This window comes from Quercus suber, unplaced genomic scaffold (assembly GCF_002906115.3).
Source record: "Quercus suber isolate HL8 unplaced genomic scaffold, Cork oak 2.0 scaffold_19, whole genome shotgun sequence".
NCBI classification, from domain to species: domain Eukaryota; kingdom Viridiplantae; phylum Streptophyta; class Magnoliopsida; order Fagales; family Fagaceae; genus Quercus; species Quercus suber.
In genome coordinates, this window is record NW_027069484.1 from 723,190 (window position 1) to 741,625 (window position 18,436).

At 31.2% G+C, this 18,436-nt stretch overlaps 2 protein-coding genes across 2 annotated transcripts in view; both read left to right on the forward strand.

Annotated features, from left to right (window-relative positions):
• LOC111997325 (lysine histidine transporter-like 8) overlaps window positions 1–8,868 on the forward strand; it is a 10,135-nt gene extending 1,267 nt beyond the window's left edge. The window contains exons 2-5 of the mRNA XM_065762188.1: window positions 4,283–4,416; window positions 5,402–5,838; window positions 6,913–7,044; window positions 7,985–8,868. Of these exons, the coding sequence (XP_065618260.1) occupies window positions 4,283–4,416; window positions 5,402–5,838; window positions 6,913–7,044; window positions 7,985–8,476 (1,195 nt within the window). The 3' untranslated portion in view covers window positions 8,477–8,868. The remainder of the gene's footprint in view (window positions 1–4,282; window positions 4,417–5,401; window positions 5,839–6,912; window positions 7,045–7,984) is intronic.
• Window positions 8,869–14,130: 5,262 nt separating this feature from the next.
• On the forward strand, window positions 14,131–16,506 carry LOC112008663 (lysine histidine transporter-like 8). The gene is made up of 3 exons (XM_024040989.1): window positions 14,131–14,298; window positions 14,651–14,667; window positions 16,017–16,506. The coding sequence occupies exons 1-3, from the start codon at window positions 14,131–14,133 to the stop codon at window positions 16,504–16,506; spliced, it is 675 nt and encodes a 224-aa protein (XP_023896757.1).
• Window positions 16,507–18,436: the final 1,930 nt, after the last annotated feature.

Consider the following 18,436-nt stretch of genomic DNA (forward strand, 5'->3'; position numbering starts at 1 on the left):
CAAAAAAAAAAAAAAAAAAAATGACTAACATCATAAGGTGATTTATATTGTTGCTACTTTTTTTTTTTAAAATAAAAAAAGAAAATCATTCATTCACATTTAAAGTCTGTTTAAATACCGCTTATTCTTAAAAACTAAAAACACTATAATAAAATAATTTTTATATATGAATAGTGCCGTGTGGGACTCAATTTAAAGTTTTTTTTTTTTTCTAAATATTGTATTTACGGGCTCTGTGAACAGTGCATGAGACCCGCATAAAAAACGTTAGACGCAAACTCAACCCCTTTTCATTGCAATCCAAATGGAGGCTTAGTATGAAAGGAAATCTTTCATTCACACATTTAGTAAAGTCAAGGTATGTCGTACAATAGCTAACAGCCCTGCAATTTTTTTTTTTTTTGAGTAAAACAACCCGACAATTTCTGGTATTTCAATAAATCTGTCCAGGTTCAAATCTTTTGCCCCTAACTATCAAGTTATTAAGAAAAAACGGTTACAACATTCAAATCTTTCGTCTCTAACTATCAAGTTATTAAAAAAAACCACCGGGCCTTGTAGCCCAAGTGGTACCCGATTTACCATGAAACTGTTAGCTCGGGGGTTCAAGCCCCTGCACCCACACAAACAATTACCTGGCAAAAAAAAAAAGTTATTAAGAAAAAATGATTATATCATACAATAATTTCAACTTTAGACATCAAAAAATTGGGGTCCTCTGCCAAGATCTTATTAACAGTGCCACATGGTTCCTTGACCTTGAAGCACATGTGTATTAGCTCTGGGGCTATACTTTGTTCGGAGTCCAACATCTAATTAAAAATACAAAAAAATGGTGATAAAGGATCCTTTTACTGGTCCCCAAGATGATTTGATAAAACCCTTTGGCTCTCTGTTTTTTAATACAGAGTAAGAAACTTTGCCTCTCTGTTTTTTAATACAGAGGAAGAAACTTTGGTGAGACCTTCCATTTATAAGCTTAATCCATTTGGTGTGGAAAACAATTCTTTTCATTATGTTTCCTACAAATAGCCATTCCCACTCAATCATAAGTCTTTGCTCAAGTTCCAAAGTCATGTATCCTTTTTTTGCTTTTCTTTTTTGTTTCATGTGATGCATTATTTTAAAAGCTAACAGGTGCCTATGAGTCTTTCTGAGTGGATATTCAATTACTCTTTATAAGGGTTTTGTATTTGGGTTAGTGTGATGAGGTATAATTTATTTTTTGAAGTATGTGGCCAGTATTAATTAAGTGTGTGAGAGATTGCATCTGTGATACCTTTGCCTACAAATATGGTTTTAGCTCATGGTATCTTGCTCTATAATGATTACAATTTATACATTATATAGGTCATCACTAGGCTAAGATATCCTAGGATTAAACACATTCATTTCTATCAAAATATTTGTATTAGGTACAGTATCATATGTTAATATACTAAAAGTTGAATTTTAGATGTCGTATTTTAGTCACATGACTTAATTTTAGCAATGTATGATATATTAAGTACCTGAAAATCACAAAAATAATTTTTTTAACAAGAGAAACTCTGTTACCAAAGCTCTAAGGATTTAGAAAACTGTAGGAATTGTGATAGAAAAAAAAATTTTGGAACTAAAACTTTAGGTTGTAAGAAATTTTGTCATTATTAATTTTAATCATTTATCATAATTTTTTATTTTGTTAAAAATATGGTCTTACATAGTATGCTTTGACCATGTAACTAAAAAGGAACATATTTATCACATGAATACTGTGCTACAAACTTGGAGTTCACGCATATTGTTTTTTGACGTAATTGATGATATATGACTCTTGAATACGAGGATAAACACACTGGAGGGACAGGCATGCAATTTGGACTAAGCACGGGGGGGGGGGGGGGCGGACTTCTTCATTATTTATTTTATTAAACAATCAGTCAAGCTTAACCTTTTAGACTTGATGTAAAGGCAAGCTTATGCTCAAAATATGACCATAAACTTGGGAAAAAAAAAAAAACTTCATTATTATTTATTTATTAAACAATCAATCAACCTCAACCTTTTAGACTTGATGTAAGGGCAAGCTTATGCTCAAAATATGACAATATATTTGGGAAGAAGCTTATATGTGTAACTAATCAATAACCACGCAATACACATTAAAGTTTATCAAAGTATGATTTTTTTTCCCCATTATTTTACTATTTACTTTTCTTTTTTCTTAGAATTCTTTTACTATTTGTCCAACTATGAAATTTGATAATTATATTAATTATTAATAATAATTATTTATAATTGTGTCAATATATGGAACTGTCTACTTTATCATTTAAAGAAAATATAGTGTAGCGTGTAACATAACATGTTTTACTAGTTATTAAGCTAAAATTATCATTGTGGATTCCAGTTAGTTTAATTGGTAAAGTTTCTGATAGTTGTATAAGAGATCTGGGGTTCAATCCGTGCCTATACCAAAAACTAATTGGTGTCTTGGTCTGATAATAAAGAGCTATTATCAGGAGTAGACACTTTCTCGTGATACTCATTTTTCTTCCTCTATGCATGCATAGTGTAATTAAAGAAAGAATAAAAAAAGCCTGCCTTTAATTAAAGAACAAGGAATTGCGTGTTCCATGATATTTCCCCATAGGGATGGCAATGGGGCCAGGGTGGGTTCAAAGGATGGGGTCTTCGCTCCTGTCTCGCATGGTTTTATCTTACTTCATCCTCGCCCCATCCGCATAACGGGAAAAATTTTCTTGCCCCATCCCTGCCTCTTGGGGCCCCGCAAAGACCCGCCCCACTGCACAAAACTCTACTTCTTGTTAATTTGCCCATAACTATTACAACTGTTTTTAATAAAACCTATTTCGTTAATAAAAATATACTTGAAAATTGATTAATATTATTAAAGTGTTTAACAAGACAATATCCCAACAAAAACAAAAATCTCATAATACAAAATCAATGATTCAATAGTATATAATTTTTTTTAATAATAAAGACAAAAGAAAATGTTAAATTTGGTATCTTATTTCCAACCTTCCTAGAGAAAAAAGAAAAAAAGAAAAAGAATACGGTTTTAGGATATGAAAATTTCACAATTTAATCCTTATCAATGTGGGGTAGGGCGGGGATGGGTTGGGGTGGGGCGGGTTAAGTCTAAAAAGTCTAAACCCATCCCCGCCCCACCCCACCCCGTGGTGAGGGACTAAAATCTTGCCCCATCCCCGCCTCACCACCTTTGTGGGGCTTGGAAAATCCTTATGGGACGAAGTGGGTTGGGGTGGGTCAATCAGGACGGGGCCAAATTGCCATCCCTATTTCCTTGTTGACTCTGGAGTCCTGATTTGTGAACCTTATTAATTAAAATGGATGTGTTTTTATAATTTTTATGTTCATTTATAGTAATATTAGGGCAAAGAAATATATATATATATATATATATACACATACATACATACATACATACATACATACATACATATATATATATATATATTGTTCACATTTTTCAACAATGACTTCGAAATTATATATATGACTAATATGAGAACAGAATCTTGGAAACTTGTTCAATAACAATATAGTAATGTTGCTACCTTCCACGTGAGAATATATATAATAAGTCTTTCCCATTTCCCATGTGAGTTTTATTAATATTAATAAAACCTAATATTTTTCGAAGAGCTTGAAAATTAACTTTTCCAAAATATTGGGAGTAAGAAAGTACTCCTTCTGTCCCCTTTTTTTTGTCCTCTATTTCATTTTGAGATGTCCCAAAATATTGTCATGTTTCTAAAAATAAAAGTCATTAATTTACTAATGTTCTCTACTCTGTTTTTCTCTTCTCTCATTGAATTATCAGTAACACCTTGTCCAAAAATGTTAAATCTTGGATACTCAAGTTGACATCCAACAGCCGTTTAACTTTTGGACATTAGGAATTCATATAAAGAAACATATAACTTTAAAGTTTGTTGATCTTATTTGCATTTTTTTGAACCAAATTCATTCATTTAAAATGTAACTTCTATTTGATTATTTGTGATCCATGCTATTGCATAAACAGCTTGAAGAAAACTAGAAAAGTCCTATCATATGATTTAAGTTCATAAGTTTGAGGAAATTTTAAAACTTTTTTCACAATAATTGTGTTGGCAAGATTTACTCATTCCCAATTGGGTCTATTACTAACATGACTATTTTATCTACCTACCAATAATAATTTGTCACTTCAACAATTGTGAAAAAATATTTCGTGTTCTTAGTCTTATCGTAGTTTCATTGGCTGCAGGACATGGGGTATAATATGTTTGTCACTAGCATTTGCGTGGCAGCTCTATACCATATTTATTCTTGTTCGACTCCATGAATCAGTTCCTGGAGTCCGCTACAGCAGATACATGCACCTTGCAATAGTTTCTTTTGGTTAGTACAAAACCCCTGTTGTTGTTATTATTATTTTACTTTTTGTACTAAAAAATCCCTATGGGTAATCTATAATTATCCTTTATTATTATTATTATTCTACTTTTTGTTAATAAATATTCCAAAAGCATGAGATAAAATATATTTAGTATTTTATTAAAATTTATTTTATTTTCTAAACTTGTCTTTTTTAAAAGTCAAATTGTAATCTTTTTTTTTTTTAATAAGTTACACATGCACTTGATAAGTCTTAATCTAATAACTTCATGTTTTCACCCTGCACTAAATACTTATATGGGAAGGAGGTGCCAATTGATCAATTAGAGTTCATTAGCATGCAAATATCAAGAAAAATACACCCAACCACAATATATTTTGTGTAAAAGCCAATAAATTGTTGAAAAGCATATTTTTCCTTCTAAAAAGTATTATATATTATAATTCATAACTGAATATTTATTATTATTATCACGTACAAGGCGCATTTTTTTTTTCATGATTCTTTAACTTGTGGGTTGTTATTATTTTAATCTCAATAAAAAATACAATTTTTTAATATTTATCTTGATTATATATAATGATTAGTACATGATGAAAGTAGTTTCTTTTTAAATAGTATTTTATATATATATATATATATATATAAAGTAAAATCTGTATTTGATATTTCAAAATTTACTACTTTAACAACATGTGAGACAAATCTAAATTGTATTCTCATTTCCCTAGTTAACATTCAATTGCATTTGTTCTAAAAATGTGTTGCAAAGTTCTCAAAACTTACTAAATTTAACAAGAAGTGGGACTAATACAAAATGTGTTCCCCAATTAACATTCAATAAAATTAGGCCAAATGACAAAGGTCTTACCCATAATGCATAGGAGGGTGATAATGTTTACTCAATAAATTGGTTAAGATCAATGACATGTTTTCTCTTCCTTAATTCTATACTATCTTAAGTCAAAATTTTATTACTATATGCAGGTCCAAAACTAGGGAAGTTGCTCGCCCTATTCCCTGTATTATACAATTCAGGGGGTACGTGTATCATTCTAATTATTACTGGAGGTTGGACATTAGACCTCATATTCAATACCCTTTGTAATCATGATGCCATGTGTCATGCTAAATCATTGACAAATACAGAGTGGTTCTTGGTGTTCACGTGCTTAGCAATACTTATAGCCCAACTACCAAACATGAACTCTGTAGCTTGGGTGTCTTTAATTGGGGCCATCACAATTGTTCTATATTCTACTTTGATTTGGGCTCTCTCAATTACCAAAGATAGGCCAATAGGCATATCCTACAGTCAATCTGACAAATTGAAATCTAACATGGAAAAATTTAGTGATGTGTTGAATGCGCTTGGGATCATTGCTCTCGCATTCAAAGGACATAATGTTATCCTCGAGATACAGGTTAGAATCTCTAACATCCTTTCTACTTTTTTCTTTTCAGGTTCCAATGATAGTTTAATGTGGTTCATGTTAGTGATTTGGACCCCACCTCTTCATCTCTCAATATTTATCTAACAAAAAAAATTTCTTTTCCTTTTCAAAAAGTTTAGAATTACATTTTTTTTTTTTTTTGTGGTTTTAGGGTAGACAATGGTTTGTGAATACATAACTCGCTTAGAATTTCATAACCTGTCAAATTGATAATTTGTAATTAGTGTGTGAAAATAATTTTTTATGCACGAGTCCATGTGAAAATGATGTCTGACAAATTATAATTTTAGTGAAAAGTGTGTTATACCATATATAGCTCTTTCCTTTTGGGGTAAGATACGCTTCAACAGTTGCGAGATAATATAGTCAAGGTTTGTGTCTTCACCCAACTTTAGGATCCAACATGAGAGTATCCAACTATGTAAGAAAGCTCAACTAGCCTAAACTTGTGACCCTTTTAGATTCAATAGAACTTGGACATGTGAAAATCCTAAAATATGAAACTCTATATAAGGATATGTACTCACGCAACATTTTTTTTTTATTGAGTACTCACGCAACACTTAAAGGTGTCTAAGAGATTTTGCATTTCACAGAGAAACTAATAAAAGATCACCAGCCCTTCCCCAATGGTGGACTCACTACCACTCCCTTGCAAGAGGAGGATTATTTGGTTAGGGAAGATAAATTTTAATTGATGTGACAATTTGTATATCTTCATTATAAGGTTCATTGGGTTAACTCCTCTATAATCTCCCCTCTCACATAAGATTGGCCCCAAGTATTAACAATTATCTCATACATTGAATACATACATAATCTTTGAACTTATATCTTATGAGAAATATATATATATATATATATATAGACACACACACCCTCTCACTAGAGATCTACCATTCAAGTGAAAGGAGGGAGGAGTCTGCCCCATATAATAGTGATGCACTATTATAAAAACAAACCAAACTATGCTTTAAAATAATAAATACATTTGTCATCTCAATTTGAATGTAATTTTAAGTTAAAATGTCTTTAATTTTGCAGGGAACATTGCCTTCAAGTCCAAAACAAACATCCTATAAGTCAATGTGCACGGGGGTGACAATATCATACATAGTAATCGCTATGTGCCAATATCCCCTTGCAATAGGTGGATTTTGGGCTTACGGAAACAAGGTAAGCAAATATTTTTTATTTTTTTAACTTATTGAGATTTGTTATATACTTTCCTAAGAAAGAGATTTATTTAAATCATCATGATTTTTGCGTCAGTCAAACAAGTTAGTGTTTGAGACTGGTTTAAAAATGCACTTTTAGAATATAAATTTTTTAAAAAGGGAAATTAAAAAAATCCCACTTCTTTTTAGGTATAAACGTATTGTTTCTCGAACAATCCATTTTTAAAAAATTTCAAAATGCAAAAACACCACTGAGGTTTAGGTCAATTGTAAATGTTAGTGTGCATTTAATTTGAATTTCAAACCCTTGAGGTATTACATTTATATCTAAATTGACCCCTATGTTAAACTTCTATCTGTTTCAGCAATTCATTTTTATTTATTTATTTATTTGAGATAAGAGATAGAGGCAATTAATTTCTTAACCCTCTCTCTCTTTGCTTACCTCTCCCACTTCCACTATTTCCCTCCTCTTGTTCATTTGGGTGGCACTGAACGTTGGGCTTGGGCCCAACTAGACCCAAGGAACGTACCTTCCCCTATGGTCTACTTTGAAGTCAAATTGAGATAAAAGGGTTTTGAAAATTTTAATTATTTTGGGGGCTCACGAACTTACGAGTTTCGAATTGATAGTTTGGAAATTGGAGATAGATGATTTTGTTCCGACTAAAATGCTTGAATTTAGTGAAATTGGAGATAAATAATTTTGTATCACTTTTATTTTAAAATAATTGTTTTTAATAATAAACGTGGTCACATATAAGGTACATAATTACAATTCGTTCCTCAAATATATAAAAGTTTAACATAAAAGTTAATTTAGATACTTCTAAGATCCTAAGGAAGTAAAAATTTAAATTGATAATGCAAAGAATGTGTTAATTTGGATACTTGTAAGATTTTTTTTTTTTTGTTATTTATTTATTTATGAATAACAGGTACCGTATAGTGGAGGACATGGATTGTTGACTGCATTTTCACAAATCCACGGACCAAACACCTCGAAGTTAATTATGACTTCAATTTACCTGCTAGTTTTGGTGAACTGTTTATGTACATTCCAAGTTTATGCCATGGTTGTTTTTGACAACTTGGAAGTTAGATACACAAGCAAGAAAAATCAGCCATGCCCAAGGTGGGTTCGCACATTCCTTCGCATTTTCTATGCAGGGTTGGCTTTCTTTCTTTCTGTGACTTTCCCATTTTTGGGAAGCCTAGCACCTTTAGTTGGAGGTGCTACATTACCTTTAACTTTTGCTTATCCATGTTTCATGTGGATTGCAATGAGGAAACCTCGACCAAATGGTTTGGTTTGGTTTATAAACATGGGTTTAGGTTGCTTTGGCATTGTCTTGACTATTCTAATAGTTATTGCAGCGGCTTGGACCTTAGCTGACAAAGGGCTAAAAGCCAACTTCTACAAGCCTTAATGACAGATACATTAGTAAGAAATTAAACCTATAACCATTTTGGATGTATATATGGGCCTCAGGGAGTTACTTTTTCGATTGGCCGCCTTGTGTTTTTTTATAGATAATTTCAACTTATGGCGTCCATTCTTGATGATAATAGCTGTTTATCATCGAACTAAGATATCAATCAGTTTATGTTAATTGTTCTTTATATAGGTATATACGAGGAAAGTTGTAAATTTTTTTTTTTTTTGAGAAAAAGGTACGTTGTAATATAATATATGGAAAATGGAGAGGATACCATTTGTATAAGATGATGAGCAAGAGGTCAATTGGTTTTTTTAAGCTGTTTAACTCCTTTTTAATTTAAGTTACAAACTGTTATAATGCTTTCTAAACGTTAAAATCAATTAAAGTATCTCTAAATGTGTCTTTTGACCCACTTGACTATAAATACTGATTCGTGTTCATTTTGTAACTACTTTTCACAAATTTTATTGAAATTCACTAGAACTCTCTCAAGATTACTACTTGAAGAATACTTGGCTTAGTAGTATCCTGGGAACATATTTTTAATAAGCTTGTAGTATATTTTGTGTGGGGTAAAAATTGTCTATGGATAGCGAAGTGTTAGCACCTCTAAACCCTTTTTTATCCAACTATTTAATGTTATTCCTTTATTGTATTATATACATATTCCCAACATTAACATCAAGAAAGGTTGATAATGCAATCTTGCATTAAAGAGTCTTGTACAAAATTGTCAATACCATATTTCAGTATGAATTAATATTAGTGTACGGTTTCAATATTACCATAATTTATATAAACGGAATTTAAAATATACATATTTTAATTCATAACAATCGAATTATAATATATATACACACACAACTCTTTTTTTTTTTTTTTTTTTTGAGAAAGCACACATGACTCTCTGTTACTTCCATAATTGATTTTCTTTTTTTATTCCTTTTACTAATGTAATTTTTGATAAAATGAATGTGTTTTAATCCTACGATATCTTAATCTAGTGATTACTTATATATTGTATAAATTATAATCATTAAAACGTAAGATACCATGAGCTATTGAAGCTTGCAAAAAAAAAGAACAACACAAACAAATCCCCCGACCTTGTTTGCAAAGTTATGCATCACAAATGCAAATGCAATCTTCCACACACTTAATTAATACTGGCCCCACTATTCTTTTTTATTACAAGTTATGTTTTGTGGGAAGATAGTAAATCTACTGTGATTAAAAAAAAAAAAAGTTACTTTTTAAGTGTTGTACGACACTTGAAAAATGTGGCAGAAAGATTTTTTTTTCTTTTGTTTTGTTTTGTTTTTTTTCTTTTTCTTTTTCAGAAGAATGTGGTGGAAGGTGAATGAATATTTATGCATTTGTTTAATTGTATATGTTAGAGATATATATTAAACATATTAGCCCAATGTAACAGACCCAAGCCCATTCCTGCTTGTACTAGTATTCTAGGGTTTAGTTGCCTATATATACTCATGTTAGGATTCATTGTAACACAGGTTATTGTACTACACTCTTATACAATAAAGATGTAGCCCTTAAGAAATTCCTCCGTGGATGTAAGTCATCAAGGCTGAACCACGTAACCCTCATGTTCTCAGTGTTCCTATTCTATGCTTCACCTTCCGCATCCACTCTAGCATATACAACATAGTATCACACATCGCGTTGCTGATCTTCTCATTCTTATCCAACCTCAAGCCTTCATCAAGCTTCCACCTTAAGTTTGAGGGAGGGTGTTAGAGATATATATTAGACATATTAGCCCAATGTAATAGGCCCAAGCCCATTCCTGCTTGTACTAGTAGTCTAGGGTTTAGTCGCCTATATATACTCATGTTAGGGTGCATTGTAACACAAGTTATTGTACTACACTCTTATACAATAAAGATGTAGCGCTTAAGGGATTCCTCCGTAGATGTAGGCCGTCAAGGCTGAGCCACGTAACCTTCGTGTTCTCAGTGTTCCTATTCTATGCTTCACCTTCTGCATCCACTCTAGCATATACAACATAGTATCACACATCGCGTTGCTAATAATAATAATGTTATTTAACAGTATATAACATGTTATAATAATAGGATGGTCCAGTTTATAACTTAAATGATATAATATGTAATATAGCATTTTATATATATTTAGTGATGATTTAGCAAAAATATATATTAAGTGATGTATTTTTATTGATGTAGTGGTTTTTGTTGTATTATTATATTTTGCTATAAACGTTGTTTGGGTTTGTTTGGTTGGCATCCTTTGATGTGTAAATGATATCTTGAATTCAAATCTCTCATATCCCATTCAAACTAGCAAAATTATAAATACATAAAAATAATAAATTTAATAAAATTTTAATTTATGAATGACTCAAAAAGTTTTTAATTTATGACATAAAGTACTTCTTTGGGTCTTTTTATTTTTATTTTTATTTTTTTACTTTAAGAATTTTGTTATATTTAGCTTGGCCATGTACAAAAATTTCCTAGCTCCGCCACTAGTTGTGTACGTGAAACTTCTTAAAAAATTCTAAAAGGAGGGTTGAAAATTTGAAAGCAAACTCTTTTTTCAACCGTGAATCTCAATTATAAAATAACAATTATATGGGTTTCAAATATCAATTAATATTTATATCGTAAAACTAAACAATAGATTTATTTAACACAAGCAGAGCGTAAGAGTCAAGAGTGTACAAGTTCTCCACGAGAACTAGTAGCCATTAATCATTATATATATCCTAGCAATCGCTAGCTTAATATTTGCAATTCTCTTAATATTTCCAATATAGCTTTTGAACTCAGAGCAGAGGAAGGTAGCCATGGGAGAAGTGGTAGAATTAAAAAGTAGTCATGTCACAACTTCACCTTCAGATACCAATACTGAAGCAGAGGCAATGCAAATGATAACCATTCACTACAACAAAAAAATGTTTATTACAACAACTAAAATCATTGCAATAACATCGAAGTCATTACAATAGTTTATGTGAAGTGTTGCAATAAAATTTGAGGTAATAAGTTTGTGCTACAAAAAAATTTTGTTGCAATAAATCTTGAATATTTTAATGAAAATTTTGATGTAATAATATATTTGTTATTGCAATAAACAGTTTTTTACTTTGAATATCTTGTAGCAATAGACTATTATTTCATGAATTTTATTACAATAGATTGTAAAGAATTGACAAAAATAATTTGGGTTCAAATTATTGCAACAGTATATTTATTGTAATAGTTATTTTTTTTTTCATTTTTTTTCTTACAATATATTGCAAAATAATTGGAATTAGATCATTATAATAATACATTCATTGTAGCTTCATGTTTGTTATTGCAATAGATTGTAAAATAATTGATATTTTAGTTATTGCAATGTTAAATTTGTTGCAATAAGCCATCTCTTTGAAATTTCTATTGTATATATTGCAAAATATATAATTGATATCAAGTTATTACAATGGTTTCTTCAATTTAAGTTATTAAAAAAATTTGATTTCTTCAATTTAAGTTATTGCAAAAAAATTTCTAAATTCAATTTAGTATTGAAACCTCTATTGCAACTGAAAATTATAAATTAATACAACTAATTATTATTAATGTAATAATTTACTATTTTTAAGTTACTATTACAACGACTTTTAATTTTTAGATGTGATATTATGTCTAATACCACTATACTAATTTTGTTGTATTAACACTTGATGTAATAGACTTATTTTGATGTAGCGATTATAGATGGGGTTGGGTTCAAGTTAAATTTAGTGTAAATCTAAGTAATGTTATACCACTCAATATTTTTTAATTGGATGCAAATATTGACAAATTTACCGGTAGATTACATTGTCTTCATATATTCTTCATGCTTGTAAAATTTCAAGATGATAAAAAATTAATAGTCATGTCATCAATCAATTGCTAAAATTCAACTTTTTGTAGTTTAAAATAATGCATAAAATATGAGTTTATGGATCAAATGGTAAATAACATCCAATTGATATGAAAATTGGCATGCATGTTAAAAACATATAGAACATGTAATTCAACGGTTTGATTTTCAAAATATTAATTCAATAACAAGTAATTGGGTGGTGTAATATTGCTTAGAGTTACACCAAGTGTGACTCAAAGCAATGTTACACCACTCAATAATTTTGAATTAGATACGAATATTGACAAATTCATCGTTAGAGTACATTATCTTCATATATTATCCATGCTTGCAAAATTTCAAGGTGAACAAAGATTAATAACCATGTCATCAATCAATTGTTAAAATTCAAGTTTTTGTAGTTTAAAATAATGCATAAAATATGAGTTTATGGATTAAATGGCAAATAACATCCAATTGATATGAAAATTGGCATGCATTTTAAAAACATATAGAACATGTAATTCAACAGTTGCATGTTAAAAACATATAGAACATGTTAAATAACATCCAAGTGACATACAAATTGGCAAGCATATGTGTGTTACAACTTTTTCTAATAAAACAAGTGCAATATTTTTTGGATTTAGATCTCTTGCAAATCTACTAAGAGCACTAGCATTGGCAGTGTCAAATTGCCAAATTTCGTATAAGGGTTGAAAATTTGAAAGTAAATTTTTTAACTTTCAATCTCAGTCATCAAATAAGAATTATACAGGCTTCTAATATCAATCCATGATTATTTCCCAAAAATTTTATTAATTCTTTGTTCAAGCTGACCCAATGTTCAAGTTGTATTAATTATGTTAAGTTTTATTATTTTTTTTTAAAATGTTTTTTTAATAATAAACACATACAAGGCGCATGATCTCAATTCATCCTAAAATTGGCGAAAGTTTAACATACAGGTGAATTTGGACACTGTTATATCTCAAGGGACTAAAAGTTTAAATCGATAGTCCAAAGACCGAGTTTGAAATAGACTCTATCAATTTTTGATAAAATAGAGAGAATTATGTTCCTTTCCAAATATGGAAGAGGAAAACAAAAGGCTTATATTTATAGGCCCTTGTATATACTTTTAGAAGTTTCTATCACTATTCTATATATCAAAAAATGTGAGTGAGTGTCTTCTAATTCTCCATTTGATATGATGAAATTTGACCTCTCCATAAAAGTTAAACAATATTGTGGAACTACAAAAATTCTTGTATGTTTCTTCTATATTGTGCTTGTTATATACTTGCTCAATTCATATTTATGTGCAAGATATATCACTTCTAAAGAAACCTAAAAATGTAACAAATCATCCAAATTTGCCATTGTTATGGACCATCATTCAAGAAGCTTTTCTCAACAAAGTTGTGGACAATCTACTTATTTATATTTTTATGAATGCTAGGTATCGTATAATGGAGGAGATGCATTGTTGGTTACATTTGCACAAATCCATGGACCCAGTGGCGGCGCCACATACAGGCCAGGGTGTTCCCAGGAACACCCTGACCTAAAAAAAATGGGAACACCCTGACCTGAAAAAAAAAAAAAATTAAAAATTATATTTAATCCATATTAGGAACACCCTCAAATTTAAAAAAAAAACAATACAGAGGTGTTTATAAAAAAAAAAAAAAAAAAAAAAAAAAAACCCAATATAGAGCAAACTAAACCCCAGAGCAAACCAAACCCACGGTGAGACGGTCATGTCGCTCGCAGGCGCAGCTCGTTCCGTTGCTTGTCGTCCTCGTCTAGTTGTCGTTGCTTGCAGGCACAGCTTTCTCTGTCGCTCGTCGTCCTCGTCTAGTCGCCGTCGCTCGTCGCTTGCCCCTCGTCGCAGATCGGTCTTGGTTGCTCCGGTGCTCAGCCTTAAGGTATTTCTCTCTCTCTCTCTCTCTCTCTCTGAGATGAAAAATATGAAATGAAAATGAATGTCTGATGTCTCTCTCTTTATTCTAGTCTAAGTTGTCTAACTCATTGTCTCTCTCTCTTTTGAACTGTAAGACTCTGATTGGCTGCCGAATCTTTACTCTTTTTTTTTTTTTTTTTTTTTTGAGAACCAATCTTTACAGCTTTACTCTTTAAATTTATTTTGCTTTTTGCCTGCTTTTTGGCTTTGTCTTATCCATTGCTGTTGGTCAGTGTGTGTCGGTGTTGGTGATATTGATTGTCTTTTAGTGTAAATGTATAATGTGTATTGTGATTGTGAAATTTTCTAGTTGACAGGTTGTAATTGGGGGAGGGTTTGTGCTTGTCTATTGAGTAGGGTAGGGGTAGATGGGCTGATGGGCACATGGGCCGGGTAGTAAATAATAATTAAAGTAGTGTAATGTGTTGTACATTACACTGCTTTAATTATTATGCTGGATGTATAATTGTAAGGACTCAATCTGGGTTGGACCCATAATAGGGATGGACTTCTAACCCAGCAAGCCCAAACAATACATTTTTAAAGAGTGGGATGAAGAATTAGGCCTTAACAAATAGGCAACTCTGAAAACAGAAATTCCCACCATTGGTGGTTGAGGCATCCAGGCTGCTCCTTAAGGTCACTCCTTGGCACTCATCCGAAGAGCTTCCTCCCTTTCCCCTTTTTCTCCCCTTTCTCTCTGTTCTGTTTGGTTCTTCTTATATAGCCCCCTTCCTTTCTTCTTTTTCTTCCATCTGTTGATCATTCATGCACTTTCCTTCTGACCGTCCGTCCCATCCGCTGTACTATCAGTACTTAAGTGATTTACAATGACCAAGGTTATCCAGTCCAGGAGTCACATCTCCATTAATGTGGCCAGGGGATTAGGTGAGCGCATTTATTGTGAAGGTGACAACCTGTCCTGGGCTTGTCCCCCTCCGCCACTTGGGGTTTATCACGGTCTGCCGAGGACAAGGGTATCCTCGACGGGGATTCTAAGAGCTTAGGCCTCCATACATCGTCTTCGTATAATACTCCTTCCACGGCATGAGCCCTGGGCCAGATGTAAAGTGGGCCGAGGTTACCAGGCCCACAGGCCCCACAATAATGTTTGGCTCTTTAGTGTAATGTGCATAAGGAACTAAATAATATAACAAATTAAAGCAATATAATTAATGACAAACAAATTAAAGTAATATAGTTTATTGTTACGCTAAACAACAATAATTAAAGCAGTATAATTAACCAATACATTATAAAAGACAAATAAATTAAATTATGTTAGGCTAAATAATAATTAATAATTTTATAATTAATGAAACAATAATATAACAAATTATAATTTATAAAAGACAAACAAATTAATGAAACAACTAAACAACAATAATTAATAATTTTATTGTTACTGCAACAGTAGAAGGAAGTTTTTCAACAATGAAATATATAAAGAATGAACTGCGCAATCGAATAGGAGAGCAATGGATGAATGATTGCTTGGTTATGTATATTGAAAAAGATGTAGCTTGTAGCATTGATAACGAGACTATTATGCAACAATTTCAAAATATGAAAACTCGTAGAAGGCAATTGTAAATTTTATGTATTTGAGTATTTTTTGATTGTTGTTGTTGTCAATATATAAAATTTTCTTTTTATTAAATTGTGTAATTTATGTTTGTTGAGGAACACCCTGAAAAAATTTCCTAGTGTCACCACTGCATGGACCCAACATCTCGAAGTCAATGATGGTCACAGTTTACCTTCTAGTATTGGTGAACTGTTATGGGCATTCGAAGTTTATGTCATGGTAGTTTTTGACAACTTTGAAGTTAGGTACCCATGCAAGAAGAATCGGTCATGCCCATTGTTGGTTCGCACATGCATTCGAGTTGGCTATGGAGGGTTGGCTTTCTTTCTTTCTGTGACTTTTCCATTTTTGCGAAGCCTAGCACCTCTAGTTGGAAGTGCTACATTGCCTTTAACTTTTGCTTATCCATGTTTCACGTGGATTGCAATGAAGAAACCTCGACCAAATGGTTTGGTTTGGTTTATAAACATGGGGTTAGGATGCTTTGCCGTTGTCTTGACTGTTCTAATAGTTATAGCAGCGGCTTGGACCTTAACTGACAAAGGCTTGAAAGGAAACTCCTACAAGCCTCTATGCCAGATTTAGTAAGAAATAAAACCAATACCCATTTCGAATATATGTATGGACCTCATAGATTACTTATTCAATTGGCCATCTTGTGTTAACATCAAAAAAGGTTTGAGGATACAATCTTGTATTAGGAGCCTTACACAAAGTTGTCAATAATACCGTAAAAGGACGTGGTTTCGGTTTGGATAAGAGAATAAAATTTTTTAATACTAATTAATATTAGTACACATTTTCAATGTTACCAAAATTTATATATATTGTTTACAAAATAGAAGTTAAAAACTATATATTTTGTTAAGAGCTTTGTAGCTCAACTAATGTTTATTGATGATTCTAATAAAGACATTATAATTATTGAATTATAAAAAATATATACAATACATGCTTAGTCCAAATTGCATGCCTGTCCCTCCAGTGTGTTTGTCCTTGTATTCAAGAGTCATATATCATCAATTATGTCAAAAAACAACATGCGTGAACTCCAAGTTTATTGCACAGTATTCATGTGATACATATGTTCTTTTTTAGTTACATGGTCAAAGCATACTATGTAAGACCAGATTTTTATCAAAATTAAAAATTATAATAGATGGTTAAAATATTGATAAAATTTCTTACAACTTAAAGTTTTAGATCCAACATTTTTTTTCTGTCACAATTCCAACAGCTTTCTAAACCCTTAGAGCTTTGGTAACAACGTTTCTCTTTCTTGTAAAACAAATTATTTTTGTAATTTTAAGGTATTTAGTGTGCTTTTGGCTTTTAATTAAAAAGTCAGCTTCTTTTACTATTCAACTTATTTTTGCTACTATTCATGGGCCCCATTACACTTTTTAATACTTTTCAAGGATCCTACTATACTATTTCAATTAACTTTTACCTTTATCTATAGTACTTTTAGTAAAAAAATTTCAGTTTCATTAAAATAAACAGATCCTAAACAGATCCTTAATATAACATACATTGTTAAAATTAAGTCATGTGACTAAAATACAACATTTAAAATCCAACTTTTAGTATATTAACATATGATGCTATACTTAATACAAATATTTTGATGAAAATGAATGTGTTTAATCCTAGGATATCTTAAACTAGTGATGACCTATAGGTTGTATAAATTGTGTTGGTGCAAACACAATAATAATGGAAACAACACAAAGAGAAACTGAATAATATGCTGAATATTATTATTAATTTGAAAAGATGAACACAATACTATTTGGACTGAGGCACGACACTCGCTCTCTTTAAGGAGATTCAAGCCCTTGGTTGGCTAATCTTTGTAACCGGTGCAGACCTTCTCTGACTTGTCTCCCCTAGGATACAATAGCCTAACAAATGTTGTATAGCTAGAACAGCTTCTGTACAAAGTGTTCAAGGCCAAAGCTCCACTAGAATAACACCTTTCTTTGGCCTGAAATTTCTCAAGTATTTAGGAATATTATTGAATTCACTCTCTCACACAATAGTATTTGCTTTTAACTATTTCTCTTCATTCACTCTTGATATGAAATTAGTCTATAACGTAGCCATATATATAGTCTTCCAACCCTTCACATAACCTACATGTTATTTATTAATTTAGAAAACTTCCCTTAATTTATTTAATCTAACTTACATACAAGTAACTCTTTCTTTAACAAATTTTATTATAACTCACCTCGTTATCCATCTTCAGTTATTTTGAATTTCAACATATTTAATTTAAAATGTACTAACAAATTGTAATCATTATAGAGCAATATACCATGAGCTAAAACCACATTGTAGGCAAAGGTATCACAGATGCAATCTTTCACACACTTAATTAATTCTGGCCACATACTTCAAAAAATAAATTATAACTTATCACACTAACCCAAATACAAAACCCTTATAAAAAGTAAGTAATAATCCACTAATAAAGACTCATAGGATCCTGTTAGCTTTTAAAATAATGCAT

Coding starts and splice junctions, on each gene's coding strand:
- LOC112008663 (XM_024040989.1), top strand. CDS start 14,131: ATGTCGCTCGCAGGCGCAGCTCGTTCCGTTGCTTGTCGTCCTCGTCTA.